Source organism: Tetrahymena thermophila (assembly GCF_000189635.1).
Source record: "Tetrahymena thermophila SB210 genomic scaffold scf_8254654, whole genome shotgun sequence".
NCBI classification, from domain to species: domain Eukaryota; phylum Ciliophora; class Oligohymenophorea; order Hymenostomatida; family Tetrahymenidae; genus Tetrahymena; species Tetrahymena thermophila.
The window spans coordinates 369,608-393,517 of NW_002476422.1; the positions used below are offsets into that span (position 1 = coordinate 369,608).

The window sequence follows — 23,910 nt, forward strand, 5'->3', positions numbered from 1 at the left end:
GAGTAAAATTAAATAAACAAATGAATCATAAATTGTCTTAATATACAAATAAGTGTTATTTGATCATTTATTTTTAAATTTATTAAGTAATATTTCTATCCAAAAATATATTTAGCAGAATTATTTAAGATTTTTCTTTATTTATTATTTTTATTCAATTTAAAGGTTATATCAATCATTTAAAATTTAATTTATAAAAATTTATTTCAAAAATTTTCAAATTTAAAAAAAAATGTTTAATATTAATATATTTACATTTTATCACTTTTAGAAAGATAAAATATTTTAAATTTAATTTATTATATTTTATTAAATTGTGTTAGAAAAGTGTACACAAACTCCAATTTAAATAATAAATAAATTTTAACAAAATAATTTAATTTAAAATGCATAAACAAACGAAAATAGCTAAAGCTTTTTTATAGTAGAATAAAATTATTTCTTTTTAAATAATTAATTAATTATCCTTTTTTACATAGAATATAATATCTAGAAGAATAAAGGTATTGGTAGCAAATGTAGGTAGAAAAGATAAAAATATGAAAAGAATAAATTAATATATTGACAATAATAATTAAATACATATTTGCTAACAAAATAATATAAATAAATCGTATCATTCCTTATATTTATTGAATATAATAAACAACATTCATTTTTTTAATTAAATAATACCTTGAACAGATTTTCATTCATTTTTAGTAAATTCAGTTTTCATTAATAGAAGATTAAATCAATCAGATCAAACAAAAATTCTTAAAAGTAGTACTTTGAAAGTTAAATACAAAGAATAAAAATAGTAAATAAATAGCCAAATTAACTAAATAAAATACATCAATCAGTATTTATATATAGCCATGAGAAAGAAAGTAGATTAGCGTATCCAAATTTTGATGGAAAACTGCATTAAGCTTAGATAGCGTGGGTTCTTCATCATTGTTGGTGATAGAGGCAAAGAATAGGTAAGAAAAATTACTCTTCACAAATTGAAATAAATTCACAATTCTCATTTTATTAGTTTGAAAACATTATCAAAAAAATAAATGAAAATGGAAAATTTTAAAAGAAAACAGTTTTTATAATTCAAAATAAATTAATAAATAGGTAGTTAACATTCATTACTTGCTTAATAAAATGAATTTCAAGTCAAAGCCAAATGTCCTTTGGTGTTATAAAAAAGAATTAGGTTTCTCTACTAATAAGTAGAAGCGTATGAAAGAAATTAAAAAACTTTAAAAGAAAGGATTGTATGATAATAATGTTGACGATCCATTTTAATTGTTTGTCACTTCTACTTAAATCCGTTATTGCTACTATAAAGAAACCCACAAAATCTTAGGTCAGACATATCAAATGCTTATCTTATAAGATTTCGAAGCAATCACTCCTAATGTCCTTTGTCGTACCATTGAAACTGTTGAAGGTGGTGGTTTTGTTATTATGCTTTTCAAAACCATGTCTTCATTGAAGTAACTTTACACACTTACTATGGATGTCCACAATCGTTACAGGTAATAAATAAATAGATAAATAAATTATTTTTATATTTAAGTTTTAGCTTTCAAACTTTAATAATAAATACAAGATATTTTATCTGTATTGTCATCATAAAAGGGGTAAAGAAAGATATAATGAAATAAAGTCTTATTTAATAGATAAATAAATCATTTAATAATATGGAAATGCTGCTATTTATTTAAAGTTGAAGAAAATAATAATCTATTAATGAAAATTTTTTGCAATTACTTAAAAATTTCCGTAGCAGAAATAAGTTTCATTGATGATAGCTTTACCCTATTATTAAAATAAATTATTTTCTTTGATATAAAATGGAAATACAGAGTTTTTGATATCTTTGAGAGATTCTTTTTTATTTATTTTGTAATTTTTCATGCATAATATAATACATAATATATTTAATAATAATAATAAAAATAATAATAATAGAACCGATTAATTCTAAGATGTTGAACCTAGATTCAATGAAAGATTTATTTTGAGTTTATCTAAGAGTGAAAACACTATTGTTATGGATGATGAGTTGAATATTTTACCAATTTCAAATTTAATTGAAAATATCAAGTCAGTCAGTGCTGATGACTCACTTGACTCTAAAATGACTAAAGAACTTGAAGAATTAAAGGAATCTTTGAAATAAAATGTATTAGTAGGTCCTTTCATTAATATAGCCAAAACGCTTGATTAGGCAAGAGCTATTATGACATTTATAGATGCTATTACTGAAAAAAATACAAGAGCAACCATCTCTTTGACTGCTGGTAGAGGACGTGTAAATAACATATCAATTAATCTTTAAATAATTTAATTTATCACTGCTTTCTCATTCTAATAAGCTTAATTGAAAATTTATACTTTTAAAAAAATAGGGTAAATCTGCTGCTGTTGGTGTTGCTATAGCTGCTGCTATTGTTTGTGGCTTTTCTAATATTTATGTAACTGCTCCTTCTCCGGAAAATTTAAAAACATTATTTGAATTCATTTTTAATGGATTAGAATAGAATAACTACAAGGAAAACATGCATTATGACATTATTTAATCCACTAATCCCGATTTTAACAATGCTGTCATTCGTGTTAATGTTTTTAAAACCCATAAATAAATTATTTAATATGTTTCCCCTACAGATTTTGCTTCTATCGGACATGTATTTATTTACTTTAATTATTTTGTAATAATTGTTGAAGATATTAAAAATAATTAAAAAAATAGGCTGATTTGGTTGTTATTGATGAAGCTGCTGCAATTCCTTTAGTTTATGTTAAATAATTTTTAGGACCTCACCTTGTCTTCCTTTGTTCTACAGTTAATGGTTATGAAGGTACTGGAAGATCACTTTCATTAAAGCTTATTTAGCAACTCAAAAGCTAAAGTAAAATGAACAGTAGCTCTAACTCAGAAGAAAAATAAACTGCTGTTTCTTCTTCTGGTTCAAGAATTTTAAGGGAACTTACTTTAAACGATCCTATTAGATACTCACCTAATGACCCTATTGAAAGATGGTTAAATGATCTTCTTTGCTTAGAGGTATCTTATTTTATTTAATTTTTTAGCTTTTTACTTACTATATCTTAATCAAAAAGGCTTCTTAAGCTGTACCTCTTAAAAGTGGTTTACCTCACCCTAATGACTGTGAATTGTTTATGGTTAACAGAGACACACTTTTTAGCTATAAAAAATCAACTGAACAATTCTTATTCAACTTGATGAGTTTGTTTATTTCTTCACACTATAAAAATTCCCCTAATGACTTACAACTTCTCAGTGATGCTCCTTCTCATGCTGTCTTTGTTTTAATGGGTAAAATCAAAGAGGGAGAGAAAAAATCTGAAATGCCTGATATTCTCTGTGCAGTTTAGGTTGCTCTTGAAGGAAAAATCAGCAAGGAAACTTTCAATTAACAAAATGAAAACAGAGTCAGACCTGCTGGCGATTTGATTCCATGGATTATCAGTGAATAATTTTAAGATAGAGAATTCCCCTCACTTTCAGGTAATTTTAAATTATTTAAATTTTTTCAGTTTAAACATTTCGCTTTTAATTAAATAAAGGTGTTAGAGTTGTGAGAATTGCTACTCACCCTGCTGCTTAAAAAATGGGTTATGGTTCTAAATCTCTTGAATTACTCTAAAAATTCTTTGAAGGTGAACTAATTGACTTGTCTAACGAAACTTTGAATCGTGAAAATTATTTCCTCAAAGCTCAAAGAACTGCAGATGGTGAAAAGAAATTGAAGCCACTTCTTAAGCGTTTAACTGAAATCGAACCACCTCAATTACACTATCTTGGTGTCTCTTTCGGTTTGAGCAAAGAACTCTTCAAATTCTGGAAAAAATCAGGCTATTATCCTCTTTATTTAAGGTAAAATTTTATTTTTAAATATTTCATACGAAAAGAATATTCTGCTGTTTAATAAAATTGGTTCATGCTAAAAAGAATTCATTTGAATAAATAAAATTAAAAATTATTTTTAATAATAAATTATTAGATAAGCTAAGAATGATATTACTGCCGAACACAGCTGCATCATGCTTAAGAGCTTAAAGAAATAAAATGATATGGAAAATGAAAATGTTTAAGAAGAAAATAAATATAATGACTAATGGTTAAAATATTACAGTGACGATTTCAAAAAGAGATTCCTTCAACTTCTTTCATATGAATTTAAAGACGTTGATGTCTAATTAAGTTTAGGTGTTGTTGATCCTACTTTCGTTACTGATGATAATGATTCCAGACTTACAAATGACCTTGGTTTGGGTGATAAAGATAAAAATTAACTTGGAAATTACATCATGGCTCCTATTTCTAACAAGGTAACATATATTTTTAATTTTCAAAATAAATAAATAAATATGAAATAATTTATGATATAAAAGGAATAACTTGAAAATTATATAAACACTTATGATTTAAAGAGACTTGAAGCTTACTCTAGAAATTTAGCAGATTTCTATTTAATTATAGATCTTCTTCCTGAAATCAGCAAGATGTTATTCTTGAATCGTTTATAAAGCATTAAAATGAGCTATTCTCAATGTGCAATTTTCTTGGGATTAGGTCTCTAACATAAAACTATTGAGAAGTTGGCAAGAGAACTTGGAATTCCTGTTTCTTAAGTAATGGCTATCTTTAACAAGGGTATCAGAAAGGTCACTTAACTCTTCCGTTCTTTGTTTGAACAAGAAATTATGAAAGAATTGAACTTTGGCAATAGCAAAGAAGCTTTGGAAAAAATGAATCCCATAAAAGATAATGAAAATGAAATCTAAGATGCAGGAAAAGAATATTTAAAGAGTCTTTTAGAAAAAGATAACAAAAAAGATGAAAAGGAAGATAAAAAATCTGATAAACTCAATAAAAAAAGACATGCTCGTTATAACTTTGGCACTGAAGATATAGATGTTGGAAATGCATCAATTAACTAAAATACTGGTACTATTACTATAGCAAGAGATTCTAAAGTTGCATTAAATCAAGACTTTACAAACTATAAATCTGCTTCTGCTGCTTAAGCTGCTGCTGTTAAAAACGCTAAAAAGAAACTCAAAAAGAATTGAGTAGGTAGATATATAGAAATGGAATAATTAAATAATTAGAAAATATTCTGAGAGTTTGTTTATATTTCTTAATTAACAATAAAACTATTATCAAATCAAATTATACTTAAATATGTTTGTTTTACGTTACCTATCAATTAATTATTTCAAATTACATTTCTTAGATAAAAAATATTAATTAAGTGTTTAAAACGTTTTCTTAATTTCAACGAATATCAAATATAGTTAAATAAATATTTAAAAAAAAATTATTTACTTAATGTATAAATTGGTTAATAAACATTTTTAATAAAGTTGCTATTTAATATTTTTAACTTAAATTTAGAAATTGATAGAATTTGAATAATTTTTTGAATTTAGAATTTAGATTTTTTTAATTTCTACTATAATTGTTCTTTCTTTTAAAGTCATATTAAAGATTTAATTTATTTTATTTATTGTTTTAATTCATCATCTTGTCCATCTCCATCTAATTTAAAAATTTTTTTATAGTAAGAAAGTGCTTTATCTAGTACATTTCTTTCATCATAAACTGCACCTAAGTTGAAATAAATACCAATATATTCAGGATCAATTTCTACAGCTTTTTTATAAAACTAAATTGATTTGTTAAGCTTTTATTAAATTTCATAATATGCTGCAATATTATAATAAGTTTAAACGAAGTTTTTATCTATTGATAATGCTTTTTTATATTATGTAAGAGCTTCTTAATCCATTTACTTTTTAATGTATATATTTCCTATTTTATTAATTGCCTTAACATTTTAAGGGTCTATTTGAATTATTCGTTAGTAATAAGAGATAGCCTCATCTAGCTGCTCTTTATCTTCATAGGTGTTACCTAAGTTATAGAGTGAATTTATGTGTTCAGGATTAATAAGAAGTGCTCTTTGAAATAGCTAAATTGCAGTATTAGGCTAATTTCTTTATGAATAAATTATTCCTACATAATTCATAGCATCGATATTTTCTGGCTCAAGTTCTATTAATTATAAATAACATGAAATAGCCTCAATCATCATTTCTAAATCTGAATATATGCAAGCCAATCTACTGTATGCTTTAGTATATTTAGGATTTATTTAAATTGCCCTTTTATAACTTTCCATAGCTTCAGTTATATGTCCTTAAAACTCATAGACTAAACCTTAATTATAATGGGAATCTTCATAATTTGGATCTAATTCTATAGATAATTTAAAACATTAGTGCGCTTTGTCCATTTGTTTTAAATCATAGTATAAAAGTCCTATATTGTTATGAGCTTTTACATAACTTTAATCTATTTCAAGAGCCTTAGTGTAGCAATCAAAAGCTTAATCTATCATGTTTTTTTATTCAAATATGATTCCTAAATTATTGTATGCATTGGCATTTTTTGGATTTATTTCTATTGCTTTTTAGTAGCACAAAATAGCTTCATCTAACATTTTTTTCTCTTGATACAAAATACCTAATTTAAAATGGGTATTCTCTAATTTAGGATTAATATCTAACGCTTTTTAATAATAAATCAAAGCTTCGTTTGACATTTTCATTTCTTAATAAACACATGCTAGTGAATCATATGCATTTAAAAACATAGGATTTATTTCAATAACTTTTTTAAAATAAAGAATGCTTTCTTCAAACATTTTATTTTCTTATTAGATAAGTCCTAATTGCTCGTATGCTTGGTAATAATTAGGATCAAGTTTTACAGCCTATTTCAGACTCAAAATAGCTTTGTCTTTTATTTTCTAGATATAATATAAATAACCTAATTTATAATGATATTAAGATTTTTTTGAATCTATCTTGATTAATTATTAATAACACTATAGAGCTTTATCAAAATTTTTATTTTAGATATAAAGATCAGATGCTTTTAATAGGGCATTAGCTTGATTTGGATTGCTTTAAATAGCTTACTAATAATGCTTAAGAGCTTCTTCCTACTAGTTTCTATTTTCATATACAAGTCCTAAATTGAAATGGGCAAAAAAATAGTTAGGATTAATATCAAGAGCTTTTTAAAAGCACTCAAAAGCTTAATCCATCATTTATGTATCATAATAAATCAACCCTAAGGAGTTATAAGCATTAAAGCTATTCGGATCTAACTATATTGATTTCTTAAAACATAAAATAGCTTCATCAACCATTTTCTTGCTACTATAAGCGTTTCCTAAACTAATTTAAGCTTGTAAGAATGATGGGTTTATTTCTAATGCTTTTTTAAAGCAAACCATAGCTTCATCTATTGATTTTTTCTTTTCATAAACAATACCTAAATTAAAATATGTTTTTGAATCATTTGGATTAATTTTAATGTTTTTCATATAACAATTAATAGCTTCATCCAACTTGTTACTTTGTTCGAAAAGAATTCCTAAATTATTTTAGACATCAGTATTATTTGGATTTAATTAGATTACTTTCTAGTAGTATTCAATTGCTTAATCAAACATTTTCAATTAAGTATGAATGACAGCTAATCTGATCAGACTATCCTTATGTTTTGGATTTAAATCAACTGCTTTTTTTTGGCAATTAATAGCTTCATTCATCATTTGTTTCTGCTCATAAATAAGACCTAGATTATAATGTGCATAAATATAATCTGGTTTTATTTTAATTACTTTTTATAATTCTAAAATAGCTTCATCTAGCTTTTTTTGAGCAAAATAGATAATCCCTTTATTAAAAAGTGGAAAGTAATAGTTTGGTTTTACTTCTAAGGATTTATTGTACCAAAATAAAGCATCATCGTATTTTTTTAAATGCTAGTAAATATATCCTAGCCTTTCTAAAGTTTCTGCATTTTTTGGCTCAATTTATAAAGCTTTTTAGATGTTTTCAATGGCCTCATCAAACTTTTATTATGTGAAACATATTTTTGCTATACTCATTAAACTCTTAGTAGAATTAGGTTTAATTTCTAATATTTTTTTAAAGCATTCAATTGCCTAATCAAAACTTTTAACATTTTCATAGACCTAACCTAAAAGAAAGAGCAGTTTAGAAGATGTTGGATCTAATTATAACCCTTTTTTCAAATATAAAATAGCTTCTTCATTCATTTTATATTATTTACATATCTAGCCCATGCTTAAATAAGCTTTCTTGTAGTTAGGATCAATTTAGATAGCCAATTTCAATACCCTAATTGATTCATCTTTATTATTTTACTTTAAATATACTTAACTTAACCTTTCATAGGCATCAACATTATTAGGATTTATATCTAAAACTTTATTAAGGCATTAAAGGGATTCATCAATCATATTTAAATTAAGATACAAATATGCTAAGCTGTAATAGGGATAATAATTATTTGGATTTACTTCAATAATTTACTTGAAATATTTAATAACATCTTTTGAATTTTCAGCATCTTTTATAGTAGCTAGAGATTCATAAACTTCTGAATAATTAGGGTCTATTTCAATAGCTCTCTTGAAACATATCAGTGCTTAACCTACTATACTTTAACTTAAATAAATACAACCTATCCTGTAGTGAATTTATTTTTCGTTTTAATCAATTTTTAATGCTAAGTTGTAGCTTATTAAAGCCTAATTTGGTATTTTTTTTAGTTCATAGACCTGTCCTAGCCTCTTATGAGCTTCAAACATATTTGGATTTATTTCTATTGCTTTTAAATAGCATTACACTGCTTCATCCATCATTTCCTAGTTTTAAAAGTCTATTCCTTGCTTTAGCTGCAATTCAGCTTCACCTAAATCCTCTTATTCCATGATCTAAATATATGAATTATTTATGTAATTTTAAAATAAGATAGAAATCAATTTCCACAAATATTATTATTTTTTGATATATTTTTTATATTAAATCCTAAACTTTCAAAAATTTAATGAGTAGAAAATAAGATTTATGGATTTTAAATATTCATGTAAATTTTGTATATCTTCTCAAATAATTAAACTAATGGAAATACAAATTGTAATTAAAAATTTGGATTACAAATATTCAACTAATATTTTATTAATTATATTTGATTAAAATTAAATTTATTTTAATAAAAATTTTAATTTGTTAATGTATTATTTTTTTAGCAAATAATTTCTAATTTTAAAAATATCTTCAAATATACTTTTTACATTCCAAGAAAATAAAATTTTATATTTAAATAAAAATATTAATTCATAATCTCTTCGCTAATCTTTGATAATGCATTTTAATTATTAGTTTTTTATTTATTTAAATGCATCAATTTTATAGATTAAAAATTAAATTTGTTTTAAAAAATAATTTTTACTCAAAGTATTCTGGAAGATTATTTTTCAAAATATTGCAAGAGGTTTAAAGAGTTATTCTTTTAAAATTATTGATAATATATTATCAAATATTTCGATTACATATTTTAGACTAATAAAATATATATTAATTTATTAATATTAAGGTAAGTGATAGAGGAAATTTATAAAATAACAGCTATTTATTTGAATTTTTTAATCTGAATTTTATTCTGGAGTAAAATAAACATTTTTATTTTAAAGCTGAATATCTTTACTATGATAATAGTTGTACTATTTTTAAACTTAAATCTAGATATTACAAATATTATATCTTTGCATATTTTTATGTTACAATCAATTATAGTCACTGCCAATACAATAAGATGATGATACAAATTAATACAAATAACTATTTTTATTTTTTACTATTTATTACTAAAATGCAATAAGAAATCTGAAATAATAAATTCATCAAATTAGAACTACTTTTAAGCATTTATAAACCTAAACATTATTTTATTTTGACTAAATAAATAAATAAAATAAGATTTTTATTATATTTTTACATGTATTTTTTGAAGAAATTACAAAAAGTTCAACAAATAAAAAAAATGAACATAAATATTCTATTATATTTCTCAAAAAACTTTCAAATTTTCTTAATGGTGATTGAAAAATCATATTATTTTTTAATCAATTTTTTGATTTTTCCTTTTTAGTTTGAGTGAATATTTTATAAACTATAGAGTCAATAATTGGTTTTATTTTTTGCTAACTTAAATTCAAATTAAGCTATTTGGTCCATAGGATTTTCTTATAGGGGTGTAAGAGGTCTAGAAGAGGATTTGCTTGATTACTCATAAGCAGTTTTCATTTGTTGCTAGAGTAATTTAGAACTAACCCCTTAAATTAGATTTTTAGAAGATGTGTAATTTTTATTGTAAATCAAAGGATTCTATATTGGGATAACATCATCATCAATATCAGGAGGGTTGTCAAACACTTGTCTTTATAAAATTTATCTTTTCTAATTTGGACTTTGTATTCCAATATTCTATAAAGAGATATTAGGATGAACTTTGATTCCAGGATGAATTTTCATAGGCTATTCATTAATTTATCTTTTTATGAAATTTTAGTCTATTTTATTTGGCTATATAAGGTTGCTGAATTAGAAGAAATTATTTTTAGAACTATTTTATATCTCATTTTTATTAGAGTGTTATTACAATTAATTACTTTTAGGAGTTAACTTCTGGTAAGCTCTCTCAAAGTTTTAGCTTCTAATATATTAATTTTACTCTGATGATTCTTTAATTGTTTCTTTTTAAAATAAGTTTTATTTAAATAATTGAAAATATTATTTTTAAAATTTACTGTGAATTGGAGAAAGATTATCAATTGAGTTTTCTTTCTATAATTATGATTATTAAGCATTAATATCATCAATCTGCATCTGATTATGCAATTTCAATTTTCTGCTATATCTTTAAAAAATGCGTTTAAATAAAAAATAAAAAATTGAGATAATGAATATTTATGAAAATAAAAAAAAACTAAATATTTCATATTTTGTTCTAGTATTATTATGTAATTAATTAAAAATGACTTTAAAAGCAACTATTCAGCTTCATTTTCCAGCAATATTTTTATAAAAGTTCTTGAACGAAGTATAAAGAATATAAAAGGGTAAGAAAATTTGAAAATATTTATTAAATCTTGATTAGAAAAAGTTGTAATATTAAGTATTTTGTTCTAGTATTATTATGTAATTAATTAAAAATGACTTTAAAAAAGCAACTATTCGGCTTCATTTTCCAGCAATATGTTTATTAAAGTTCTTGAGCGAAGTATAAAGAATATAAAAGGGTAAGAAAATTTGAAAATATTTATTAAATCTTGATTAGAAAAAGTTGAAATATTAAATATTTTGTTCTAGTATTATTTTTATATGATTAGTTATGAAAACAAAAATAAGCTATTTTGAATTTTGCCTAATAAAAGCTAACTAAAAATATATTTTAAATTTTATAAAAATATTAGCAATATTTTTTGTATAAAATGAATTATATCTAAAAGTTTTTAAATTAATTTAAGCATCGTAAAAATATTTAGTTATTCTAAAATTCAGTAATTAATAACTTAAAAAGTTGTGAATTTATTATTAAATAAAATAGTTGATGTTTACATTTTTATTTTCTTAGCATTTAATTTTTTAAGCATTTGTATTTGCTTTGGATGAATTTATTTATTTTTAAATGTAATTTTTGAGATTTAAACAAATATATGTTAATTAATTTTTAGTGGTATTGATTGTTATATGTTTTGAGTTTTTTCGTTTATATAAATTCTTCTTGGAATAATAATTCTAAAGTACTTTGTAATAAATATAATTGTAGTGATAAATTATAATAAAGTGTAAAGTGTATTCAATAAAAGTTAACTAATTAATTTGATTATAACTTTGTTATACAAAATAAAAAAGTATTACCTTTAATTCATTTAAGAAACTGCTCTTTGATGATTATTTTCTTATCTAAAATTCTATTATCCGTTGGTTGAAATAGAATTGCTTAAAGAGTTTCTCAGCATCCTTAGGTTCTACTAAGATGAGACTTAATCTCTTTATCTTTTTGCTTATAAGTTTTCTAAATTGATAATATTTTTCACATTTTGCTTGATCTGTCTAACATCAACTCTATTGATTATTTAAAAAAATTTACAATCATTTTGAAGTTTTATTTATTTATTATTTGCTTTTCGTTACATAGAAATATAAAATAATTTATTGATTTAAAGAACAAAATTTTATTGAATTTAATATTTCCTCTTTGTTAACAATAGTTAAAATACTTACAAATTTTTTTAGATATAAATTGGGAAGTTAGACCAGAATGTTGGAGATGATTCCATTTGCTAAAAAACTCCCTAAATATTTTGAGCAATGTCATCGTTCAGTCCCCACAAAGAAAGAGCTCCAAAAGAACTTGATACAGCTAAATACTCTGAATTGTGAGAGAATTTAATAGTAGACGCATTAAACAAATTCTAGATGAATCCTGCTTACTTACCAGTACCAAGCTCGTAGAGTAGTACCATTTTAGGTTCTGAAATAATTAAAAAATACAAAAGAATAATTAGTTAATGTAAATAGAGTTTTAAGTAAATAATTAAATTATTTATTTCAAGTTAAAGATTAAATATTACTATGACTAAATATTATTATCTCAATTAAATTTATATGTATTGTTTGAAAAATTTTTTTAGACAATTATGGCAAGTAACGAAATAATAAATAAAAGTGAACTTGAGTACTAATGACATATTTGCTTGAGTGCAGAAAGCTTTCTATAGCATCAAAATATTTTACAGGCTTTATTTCCTAGCTTTAATGGTTTCCATTTGGAATCTATAATTACGACTGGGCATTCTATTCATATAGATTGATATCTCTTTAAACTTCTTTCTAAATTGCATGAGGGTCTTTTATTTTACCGAATTCTCTCATCATGTAAGATTTCTGAATTTTATCCAGTGCTTAACTGCCATTCTTACTACCCTTTTTTACTTGAAAATTTTCTTCTTTTGCTTTTTTGAAAGTTTGCTAACCATTTTAATTCCTAGGCCCATTTTCTGCTGCTGCTGCTTCTTCTTCTTGATAGTCTTACCCGTCTTCAGCATTTTCTTCATTATCTTCCTCAGTGTCACTGATATAATATTCTGGATATTACTAGTACGAATTTATAGCAAAATATAAACCGCTAGGGTCGATCGAAACATCTTTTTGATTACAAATAGTTTTAAAAATCTACAATTATTTTAATTTGAATTATTTCTTTGACTTAAAATTGATTGATGGGGTGAATTTACTTTCTTAAATAGATAATTAATTATAAACATATTTATTAGCAGTATATTTACTCACTAATAGGTATTTATTACGTAAAATTAAATATTTAATTAATAAATAAACTAAAAGCTCATGCTATAAAAATTTTATTTCTATTAAAATTATGTATGTAGCTAGCTACCTTTGAATTTAATCATAATTTATTTATTTTCCATTTTGAAAAAAATTTCCTTGTGAAATAAAATAAATATTTATTGGAAAACTTAAAATTAATGTACAAATTAACTGATGAAAGAAATATTTTTTTTATATTATTTCTAATTTACTAACCTGTTGGTTTGGTGTGTAGTGCTTATTTGTTTGATTTCGATATACGTTAATCATAACTTTTTAATAATTAATAACCAAAAAGGTTTTTCTTCAGAATTAATTAAATTCATACATGTGTTTATTTAAATATGATATTTATTACTTCAAATTTTTAAAAATTCAGCTAAATTGTTTAATAATTTGAGATTCTTGATTTTATTGAAAAATTTGTTCTAGAAAAGTATTTCATTGTTAATGCTTAAAATTATTCTTACTAATAGAAAATAATATATTCTCAAAGTAAATTTAAAATTTACTGGAACTAAACTATGGAACTTCGATGCGACCTCTTAATTCCCCACTTCTTATCTTGTAGAGATAAGCAAATCCAATATCATCCAAAATAAGGATATATTCTCTGGAAGGGTGTATATCACATCCTGTAATTCTCCCTTCTGTCTAATATATCATTAGAGCCATACCTGTAACAGAGTCATCAAGTACATTGATTTGTACACTGTGAAGTCTCATTTGATTATGAGTATTTGTAGCTATAACTAAAAATTAGTTAGGATCTTCCTTCTTATAGCTACTTTTACCTTAAGATTACCAATTATTAGACTTTAATCCGCCCTACTCATTTAATTAATTGAAGTAACTTCCTGCATTAAATTTTGTTTAACTACTTTATAATTTAATTTTCTTAAGAGAGTCTTATATCATACTATTATTCATAGATGATTGCTTCATTTTTTGTATTTATTACTGCTGTAAAGTTTAACTGATATTTTACGATATCTTTACTTGATTAGAAAGTCTAGTAACTTGCCTTATCTTTTCTTCATTTGAGGTTACACTACTGTCTAAAATGCAGTGAATATCTAATAATTAAAATATTAAAAATTAAGCAATTTTAATATTATTTGTAAATGTTTTTTAAAAAAAAGTAGATTTATTTAGAGGTTAAAATAAGCTAAAATTAAATTTTTGTATTTTTGAAGTAATTTTGATTAGGATAAAATTATTTGAGCGAACCTTTTGATCTTCTATTACTTATTACTTAAGTAAGTAAGTAAATTAAAAAAAGTAATTAAAAATTAAGTAAATAATATTATATAATTATTTAAAAATTAATTAATTTTTGAAAAAAGTAAATAAATTAGTATAACAAATTAAATAGATTTATTTTTATATCTTAAAATAAGGAAAATTTAATTTACAATTTTCCTTTTCAAGCATATCTTTTAATTTCGGGTTTACATTTACTAATCTTAATTTAAAATTTAGTAATACTTCTTAACAAAATGAATTCATAATGCTTGTAATTTGTTATACCCAAAGGATACTTTGAATAACCATAAATTTATTTTATCTTGATCTTATGATTTTATAAGAATCCTTCACTCAATCTTAAAAAAATATGAGAATATTAATTTACTAAAATATTTAGCAAATAATTCCTTAAATAAGTAAGTAATTTTTTTTATAGACTAACTAACTAACAAAATAAGTAAGCTTAATAAATAAATAAAATAAATGTGTTGTCATTCATTGCATGTCTAATTATAAAAGGATATTTAACATAATCTTGAAATTTAGCTATTACTGAAATTATCTCAAAACATTTACTAATTAAAAATATTTAATTTTGGTTTAAATAATTTACTGATAGTTTTAAAAACATCCCAAGTGCTTAAGACTGTTTAAATAAAAATAGTTTTATATTTATAAAATTTGTTCTTTGATCTATTTATTCATTTATGTAAGAATAGAAATACTTACATGGAATTATATAAAAATTTAATTTCTTAACTATTAAGAACTCTACTTATTTAATACACCTATCGACTAGTATTAAATTTATTTAAATTATGAATTTTTAATTTTAAATTCCTTAGTAGAACATCTTAACTTACGTGCATGAAAAGTAATATTTGATAGTATTTAGGTTTTATAAGAATAGTGAATTATCATTATTTTTAATATTACAATCAAATTTACTTTTTAATTTTAAATTTAAATTCATTACTGTTGTTTGTAAAAATATTAATCAATTTATTATTTTTAAAAAAATGTCAGTACATAATTTAGATGATATAGTTAAAAATACTTGAACTGAGATGTTAGTTTAAGGTATGTTTTATATATAGCTTAAATAATTGAAAAAAAATTAAGGGTTTTTAATGAAAAGATTTAAATTTTAATATCTTAACTTTAGAAAACTATACCTGATTTAATGCACTTTAAATTATGTACTTTTAATTTAATATTCAGTAATAGAACATCTTAACTTTGTAAATAAAAAGTAGTATTTGATCTTAATTAACATTTTTTAGAGCAGTAAAATTACTAACTATTATTTATGCTGCTATCAGGTTTAATTATTTATCTTAAATTAAAATTACTCTTTGAGAAAATATTAAAAAATTTATCACTTTTAAAAAAATCATAAAAAATTATGGTCTAGTTCAAAATATTTGAATTTAAAAGTGTTAATTTAAAATTGCTTTTATTGAATAAGATAAAATAATTAATTTAATCAATAATTATTTAGAAAAAGGTATTTTATATTATTTCTATTATAAATTATCATTTAAAATTAATAGTAAAAATGTAAATTTATTTATTCAGAAATTTTTATTATCAAAAAATGTCAAATTTTTGACTAATATGATTGAAGTGTTTTATTTAAACAAGGATTGATGTGAAAAAAGTATTTTAATAAAATAATTTTTTTATAATTTAAATTTTTAAAATTTTTGTAAAAATTGAAATTTATTTAAAAAAATTTATTTGTTGATTTATTTTTATTAAAAAATATAAATTCTTTTGAGAGTTTATTTAATAAAATATTTAAATTATTAAGAAATAATATTATTAATTGATTAAAGGATGTTTTTTTTGATCAAGATATTAAATTTATTTAAAATATGTTTTCTTTAATAGTAATAAAGTCAGTAATATAATATTATTAAATTAAATAATCAATTTTATACCAAACAAAATTTGAAAAATAAAAACTAAAATATTTAAAATGATTAAACGACAAAAATTGTATTAAAATCATTTTTCTATTAATTAGATTATTTAATTTTCGATTTTTCAATTTTATTTCTAATAATAGATTTTTTTATTTGAGAAATTTTTTAAATGAATTTTCTTTGAAATTCTTTCAAATTTAAAAAAAAGAATGTTTAATTTTTCTTTTGAAAGATTTTAATATTATTAATGTATTTTAATTTATTATAAAATAATTTTTCAATTTAATTTGAAGATTATCTAAATTAATTATTTAAACTTAATTAAATAATTCAGTTAAAATTTAGAGAATTAAAATTAATTATTTCATTTTTTAAAATTCATTTAAAAATTTTTTATATATTTGTTTTAAAATAACATATTAATTATGGGGAAAATATAAACATTTTTAAAGAAATATTTTAGAATTTAAAGAATTACCTCTAAAATAACCTTTTTGATTTGTAGGAGAGATGGAATGAATATGGTCTTCTATTTTTAAGACTAACTAAAATTAATTGAGTATATCTAAAAGGATACTCATTCCTGTTGAAAGAACCACTGCAAGATATGAACTTTGAGGACATAGTTTCATTTTTTTTATTTTAAAATTGCAGACTTTATGTTTTTTAGTAGGCTGCAATGTCTCATAATCCAGTGTTGTTATATAGCCCTTACTGTCTCCAATATAAATTTCTTTGTAAGAATAATTAGTTACTATCGAAGTAAGCTTTATTTTTTACTGAGGTTCTTTATTAAATATATTGTTTGTCTATTTGGGTTGAGAAGATAAAATAGAATCCTAAGAACCAGTAAGTTAAATAAAGTGATTTTTTCTTGATAAGCTGCATAATGTTTACTATTCCCTAATTAATTTTATACAAAATTTTTAATTTACACTAGTCTATGTAAATTTATTGATAAATATTTCATGTCATTTATTAAAAGATTAAAAGGCTGTACATCTTTTTAAAAAAAGCTATTTTTATTAGTTTAATTTTGAATTTATAATTTTATCTTACATGTTTTACATAATATATTATTTCTCAATTTGCATTAAATACTATGAATTTTATAAAATATCAAACCAATCCTAAAAAATTTCAATTTTTTTATATAAAATATTCATTTATCTCTGTAAGTCTATTAAAGTTTATTTCATTTTTATTTTAAAAAAGGTAAGTGAATTAAAGAATTATTCGTTGATTAAAAAATTAATTATGTAACTAAGACAACTAAAAATTTTTTTGATTGGTATTTTAATAAATGTAAAGTTTTAAAATCAAAGGCGTTTGAGTAAATATTAGACAAAAAAATAAATTTTATGATTATCTTTGAACAAATTTTATTTAAAATTCTGTAGATTTAAGAAAATGAGTTTTCTAAAATTGTATTATTTTATTATATTAGTATTCATAATTATGCTCCTTTACTTTTTCCAGTTAATAACTACTGGAATTTTTATGTTTTATTTTGATGTAATGATATAATTTATAGCTCTGTAAGAGCTAAAAGAATAAATCAAATATTTGAGAGATGAAAGAAAATTTGTAAGAATTACGTAATACAATGCTTAATTAATACGATTTTTAATCTAAGAATAAATGTGGTAAATTGAGAAGCGGTTACTTTCTTTCTCTTTAAATTTTGATGAATTTAATTTTTAAAATTCTTTTTACTTTGTGTTGTACTTATTAATATAACTTTTGTAATAATTTACCAGATAAGATTATCGTTGTGTTATGATGTAAATTAGTGACAAACAACATCGATTGTCATTCAACGGATAACAAAAAAAAAATACTATTTAATAATCTAAATTATATGCTTACTTATCAAATGTCTTGTGAATATCTAAAATTTTTCCTACCCATCTATCTTGATAAAGATTCCAGGCAGCAAAATATCCTTCAGATCCAACTGAAAAAAATCTTGATTGACTTTCTAAATCCTATGTTGTTTAATAACCATAATTTAGGTCAAATAAATGAATAGTCAAATTAAAATGTAAAAAAGATTGAGTAATTCTAATTTTTAGTGTTAAAATAGTTGATTCATGCAGTTGATTTATGAGTCATTAATTAATTAACCAAAACATATTTCATAAGAATTTGATCTAACAAATTAGCAAACATTTATGATATTACTTTTAAAATTAAAATAGTATTCAAAGCTTACCCATTCAATTTGGTTGATCTTTTCGTAGTGGCCTATTTACTAAGATATCACTTTATTAGAGGAAACGTCATATGTTAATTGCAATCCATCAGCATAAGTAATATTGATCATATTTCCCTAATCTATTCATATAAAAAAAAGATTTATTACCAATATGATTCATAAATTTTTAAAATAGTAAAATAGAGATCAAAATCTAAAAATCAACAGTATTCATTTTTAAATAATATATGATAATAATTTGTACATGTTATAAGTCTTTATATTATTATATTAATCATATTATTTATTTACACAAAAATTTATGTTATTCAATAATTAACTGACAATAATATTTCATTAAGAGCTTTAATCTTCTTTAAAATAAAACTAAAATACCAAAATAAAAAAATAATTTTTAGTTAAATATGTCTTAAATTTTGATAGTAAAGTAAAAATATAGTCTTCTCTGAATCAAGTTATCTTACCCTAATACATAATTATAATTGAATCATTTATATATAGATTAGGTTGATACATTGAGTGAAATATATTAATTTATGATGCTAACAATAACCTTACAAACTTGATAATTAAAAATAAATAAATTCGCATTTATCTTATAAATTCTAATTATTTGTTAGAAAGAAATCCTAATATTCACTAATTTTTTAAAATTAAATATCAGATTATGTAAGTTTGTATTATACATTTCTTATATTTCAGACTTTACTAATCGATTCTAATGGTGGGTACTCCTATTATATGCTTTATATTTGTATTATCTATATTATTTTGGCTAAAGTTAAGTATTTTTGAGTAGTGGTTCTTTCAATAATATATTAGAAAAAAATATTTATTCATCAGAAAAATTCAAATTATGGATTTACACTATCAAACAGCAAAATATTATTAATTTTTTATGGAGACTTAGAGTGAATAAATTTATGAGCTAGCTTAGAAAATTTTATTTCATAGCAACTCTGGAAAAATTTTATTTTTAATTACAAAAAATAATGTTTGTTGGTATTAAAAATTTGATGTAACATGGCTAACATTTGTAGTGAGGAATTTATGATTGAATGAAAAATGCTCAGATTGCATTAATTATGGAAGTAAGCTTAAACTAAAATGAAAATTAATTTGTGTGATAGTTATTGATGAAAATATCTAAGAAAATGTTCATCTAAATTAGAAAATAAATTCTTGTAAATTTTTTATGGCTGATGAAATAATCACAAAATAAATTAAAAGTTAGGCTCTGTTCTGCCAATAAAAAACAAGTGGCTTTATATAAAGTTCCAATTTAATAAATTATATTGTTACTACTACTATTAGGGGTATTGCTGATTTGTTTAATTTCAAATAAGAATAATGATAAAAGCAAGAAATAAGCAAAACCAAATTAAAAGCCTATATTACTCTATATTATAAGTATATTTACAAATATAAATAAGTAACTAATATAAACAAGTATTTATCACTCTACCCAGGAAATCTTAAATTTTTTTTTTTCGCTTGATTTCAATTCTTTTTAAATTTGAATTTTTTTTTTGTATATTAAGAATAAGAAAAATTTTATAAAAATTATAAAATCTCTTATTATTTATTATAAAATAATCTAAAAGATGTAAGAATATACCATATTGAATAAGGCGAATAAAAGGATTGAGGTTCTTTTTTGAAATAAAAGAAATGCAAGAATAAAATTTATAAATCAGATAATGTTATATTCTGCCCAGTGATTTTATTTGTTAATTGATTGATTTATGATGGGCTAAAGATACTTTATTTGATTGTTAGCAGATTAAATGAATGATTATAATTGAATGAAATTCTTAAATATTTGAAACAAACTTTCTAATTAAATGAATGACTATAATTTATTTATAAAATCAAATACTTCATTACTCCTGCCTGGTTTCAATTTCTTTAAATAAAATAATCTTAACATGTGAAGAAAATAAAATTAATCATAATAGCTCTAATTTTTGTGGGTAAAAAACATTCATTTTCACATTATTTCTTTCGTTGATAAATGATGAAAGTATAATATCTCTTTAAATTTAGATATCTTAAAATTCACAAACTAAATTAAGAAATTTTAGAATTATTGAGAGTAACTAACTCTTTCAATATTCAAACCAAATCTTTAAAAATGATTTAGATTCTAAATAAAGTATGATCTTTGATTTAATTTATTACTTAAAATTCTCAAAATTATGACAGGTGGTCCTTGTTACAGCAGCTTTAAGTAACTTTTAGATGACTTTTTTGTTATTGGTTCTATAACATTGCTAATTTAAGATTAATTAAAAGAGGATGATTTCCCACTAAAGCTATTATAATTCGCTTCTAGACCATCCTCTCTTTCAACTACCTCATCTAATTCTTTTTCTAGACAAAGGCTGTCTTTTATTTCTTACAAATAAGGAATTTCATTTATTTTCTGATTTTTTTTTAAATCAAATATTTGAATGCTTCCAAATATTGTGCCAAAAAAGCAAAAAGTTGAGAAAGCAGCCATGCAACTGAATGGCTTTTCTCCTTTAATCGTATCCAAATAATCACCCTATATATTATCATAAAATAAATTTTCATAAATTAAAATTAAAATATTAATATTTATTTTTATCTATTCTATAATAGATAATATATTTATTCAAGTTAATTTTTCATAAGAGTCTTAAAATTATTTTTAAATTTGAAATTTAATAACATGAACTCATTTAAAAACTTATCTTTAACATAACAAATGTATATTCGAGACATCAAAATCAAAATCATCTATGAAATTCATATAAGGTTTGAAGTAGAAAATATTTGTAAGATATTTTAAGGTATATGAGAACTAATAAGGAGATGCATATCTATTTATTGTAAGTAACTAAAATTTATTTTAAATTTTGATTTAGGGGCAAATATTATTTAGCACTATTTCAAGATAATTGACTTTAATGCCTGGTGTAGACTTACAAATGTAATTATTTGTCATAGTTAATTATTTGAAGTTAAATTATTGAACTAATAATAGGTTATTAACGTATGAGTTATGTTTAAACGTGATATAGAGTATTAGTTCTACTTGGTGTAATAGTTAAATAATAATGATTGTTCTATAAAATGTTGTAATAAGCATTAAAGTTATTTTTTATGATTTATCTTAAAATAATTAAATATTTACTTATGAATTTAGTAATATGATTTTTCCTGTTTTAGTTAGTGCTAAGATAATTCTGTAGTTGTTATCTGATAAAACTTAACCTATCTCTTCTTTGATATGAATTCTGTTAGTCAAAATAGCTTGCTTAGATTCTATTTTCCAGTATTTAATCATACATTATTCAGCTGTAACAACAATCAAATCGCTAGCATTTTCTAAAATTTACAGCTTTTTTTATAAAAAAAATCATTTTAATTGTTTATTTTTCCGGTTTGTATTCATAATATGAGAAAAGCTAGATAGATATCTTGATTTATAAGTGTAAGATAAATTAAGAAAAACTTTGAATTGTATATAATTATGGGCTTAAAAGCAAACATTTTAAAGTAATTTAATAAAATAAGATATAGATTAATTTATAACTTTAAATATTTTAGTAATCTAATCTACTAAAGTTATTTATTTTCTTCAATTCTCTTTTACACAATTAATGAATAAATGAACGAACCAATCAATTAATCAAAGTACTTAAATTCCTTTTAGTGAATTATTGATAAATAAATTTATTTGATATTTGTAAAATAAAGAAATCATAACTTTATTCAAGCGAACAATTATCAATTTATTATATTAATAACAATATTTGTTTATTTATGCTATTTATTTGATCAAAATACATACATTACTCTTTTTTTTATTGAAAAATGTTTATATTGTATTTTAAATATTTTACTGAAAGGCATCTGTAAGTTGTTTCGATATCAGCAACAAAAAATAATTTAACTAGCTTTTCTTATTTGAACTCCCATCCAGTTATTCTGTAACCTCCGGCATATTCGTTTTCAAGTAAAACGATTCTTTAGAATTTGTCCGAGTAGGCCAATAGAACACTATGGGTGGGTTTATCTCCTCTTAGTTTGTGAGGAGGTAAGTAAAATTAATAAATTCTTTTCAGAGTGTTTATATCTGAGATTAAGACACTCACTTTTGGACCTTAATCAACTGAAAAGAGATACTTTTCGCTGATCAATATGTCAGAAATCTAATTTTTATTTTAAAATTTGCGTTTTTAAAACAAATAATTTAATAATGTGAAGTGATTTTAAAGCAAAACCAAATTTTACATTGTTTTCATGTCTGTGCATCTTTATTTTTTTATCATTTGCTAAATCGCAAAACAGTAGAGAACATCCTAAAAAATTTTATGATTTAAAATAATTTAACTTTTGTAATCTGTCACAAAAAGAAAATTAAGGGGTAAAAACAAACCTGATTCTGTAGCAATAACCTACTAAGTTGGATGTCCGCAGACTATTCGAGGACCTTTGAGAAATAAATAAAAAAAAGTAAAATATTTAGCCACAAAATGGTAAGGAAATAAAATAAACAATTCGAAAGTGTGTTTATGAATGCATTACATCCTAAATTATCTAGGATTTCGAAGGCTTTACTGCTCATATGGAAGTCTTGTTTAGAAAATATTAAGATATCTTTAAACTTAAAAATAGTAGGAATTGAAAGGCAAATAAAGAAGACTTTAGAAAAAAAATAGAAGATTTTTGATTAGAAGAAAAAATAAATTTTTCATTCAAATTTTCAAACTTATTTGAGAAAAAGTAAAAATAAAATATAATTTCCAAACTCTTTCTTTCAGAGTCAATTAATCAATTAATCAATCAATCAATCAAAATATTTAATCAAGAATATTTACAGAAAAGAGATTACTTTCAAAATTTCTTTTAACAGATAAACTAAATAAATAAACAAACAAAAAAAAACACGATTTTTTACAAAGCTTGAAATTTAGTGAATACTTAAGATATAAAAATTTTAGATATTTCAAGTAAGCCTACCATAATAGAATCTAAGCATAAATATATGTTCACAGATAATGATATATTGGTAATTGATAAATTGATTGGATTGTAGGATTATTTGACATATTAACAGATTATAACAGAATGATTTTTTAGTATTTAAATTGCAAAGAGTAAATTAAATTTTATGAAAATAGAAGGCTTGATTACAATTTTAACTGGCTGGTCCAGTACAGAAAATTTGCAAAATAGTGATTTTAATCAAATTGATTA

At 22.2% G+C, this 23,910-nt stretch overlaps 3 protein-coding genes across 3 annotated transcripts; 1 reads left to right on the forward strand and 2 right to left on the reverse strand. All coding sequences in view use genetic code 6, as the record gives it.

The window, feature by feature from the left end:
* Nucleotides 1-857: 857 nt before the first annotated feature.
* Nucleotides 858-5,079, forward strand: TTHERM_00518510 (P-loop ATPase fused to an acetyltransferase, putative; the record flags this gene model as incomplete). The annotated part of the gene is made up of 9 exons (XM_001015264.2): nt 858-962; nt 1,105-1,511; nt 1,948-2,290; nt 2,388-2,666; nt 2,732-3,046; nt 3,103-3,511; nt 3,571-3,880; nt 4,008-4,335; nt 4,399-5,079. The coding sequence occupies 9 exons, from the start codon at nt 858-860 to the stop codon at nt 5,077-5,079; spliced, it is 3,177 nt and encodes a 1,058-aa protein (XP_001015264.2).
* Nucleotides 5,080-5,486: 407 nt separating this feature from the next.
* Nucleotides 5,487-8,822, reverse strand: TTHERM_00518520 (tetratricopeptide repeat protein; the record flags this gene model as incomplete). Its single annotated transcript, XM_001015265.2, has 1 exon — nt 5,487-8,822. The coding sequence occupies one exon, from the start codon at nt 8,820-8,822 to the stop codon at nt 5,487-5,489; it is 3,336 nt and encodes a 1,111-aa protein (XP_001015265.2).
* A 1,083-nt stretch (nt 8,823-9,905) lies between these two features.
* On the reverse strand, nt 9,906-23,426 carry TTHERM_00518530 (hypothetical protein). The gene is made up of 15 exons (XM_001015266.3): nt 23,239-23,426; nt 23,090-23,143; nt 22,945-23,012; nt 22,554-22,862; nt 21,842-22,048; nt 20,863-21,229; nt 18,679-18,800; nt 18,333-18,451; nt 16,942-17,366; nt 13,800-14,363; nt 12,639-13,103; nt 12,181-12,430; nt 11,815-12,021; nt 10,701-10,810; nt 9,906-10,646 (listed from the first exon to the last, which is right to left on the reverse strand). Exons 1-15 carry the CDS (start codon nt 23,276-23,278, stop codon nt 10,072-10,074), a joined length of 3,882 nt encoding a protein of 1,293 aa, XP_001015266.3. The 5' UTR covers nt 23,279-23,426; the 3' UTR covers nt 9,906-10,071.
* Nucleotides 23,427-23,910: the final 484 nt, after the last annotated feature.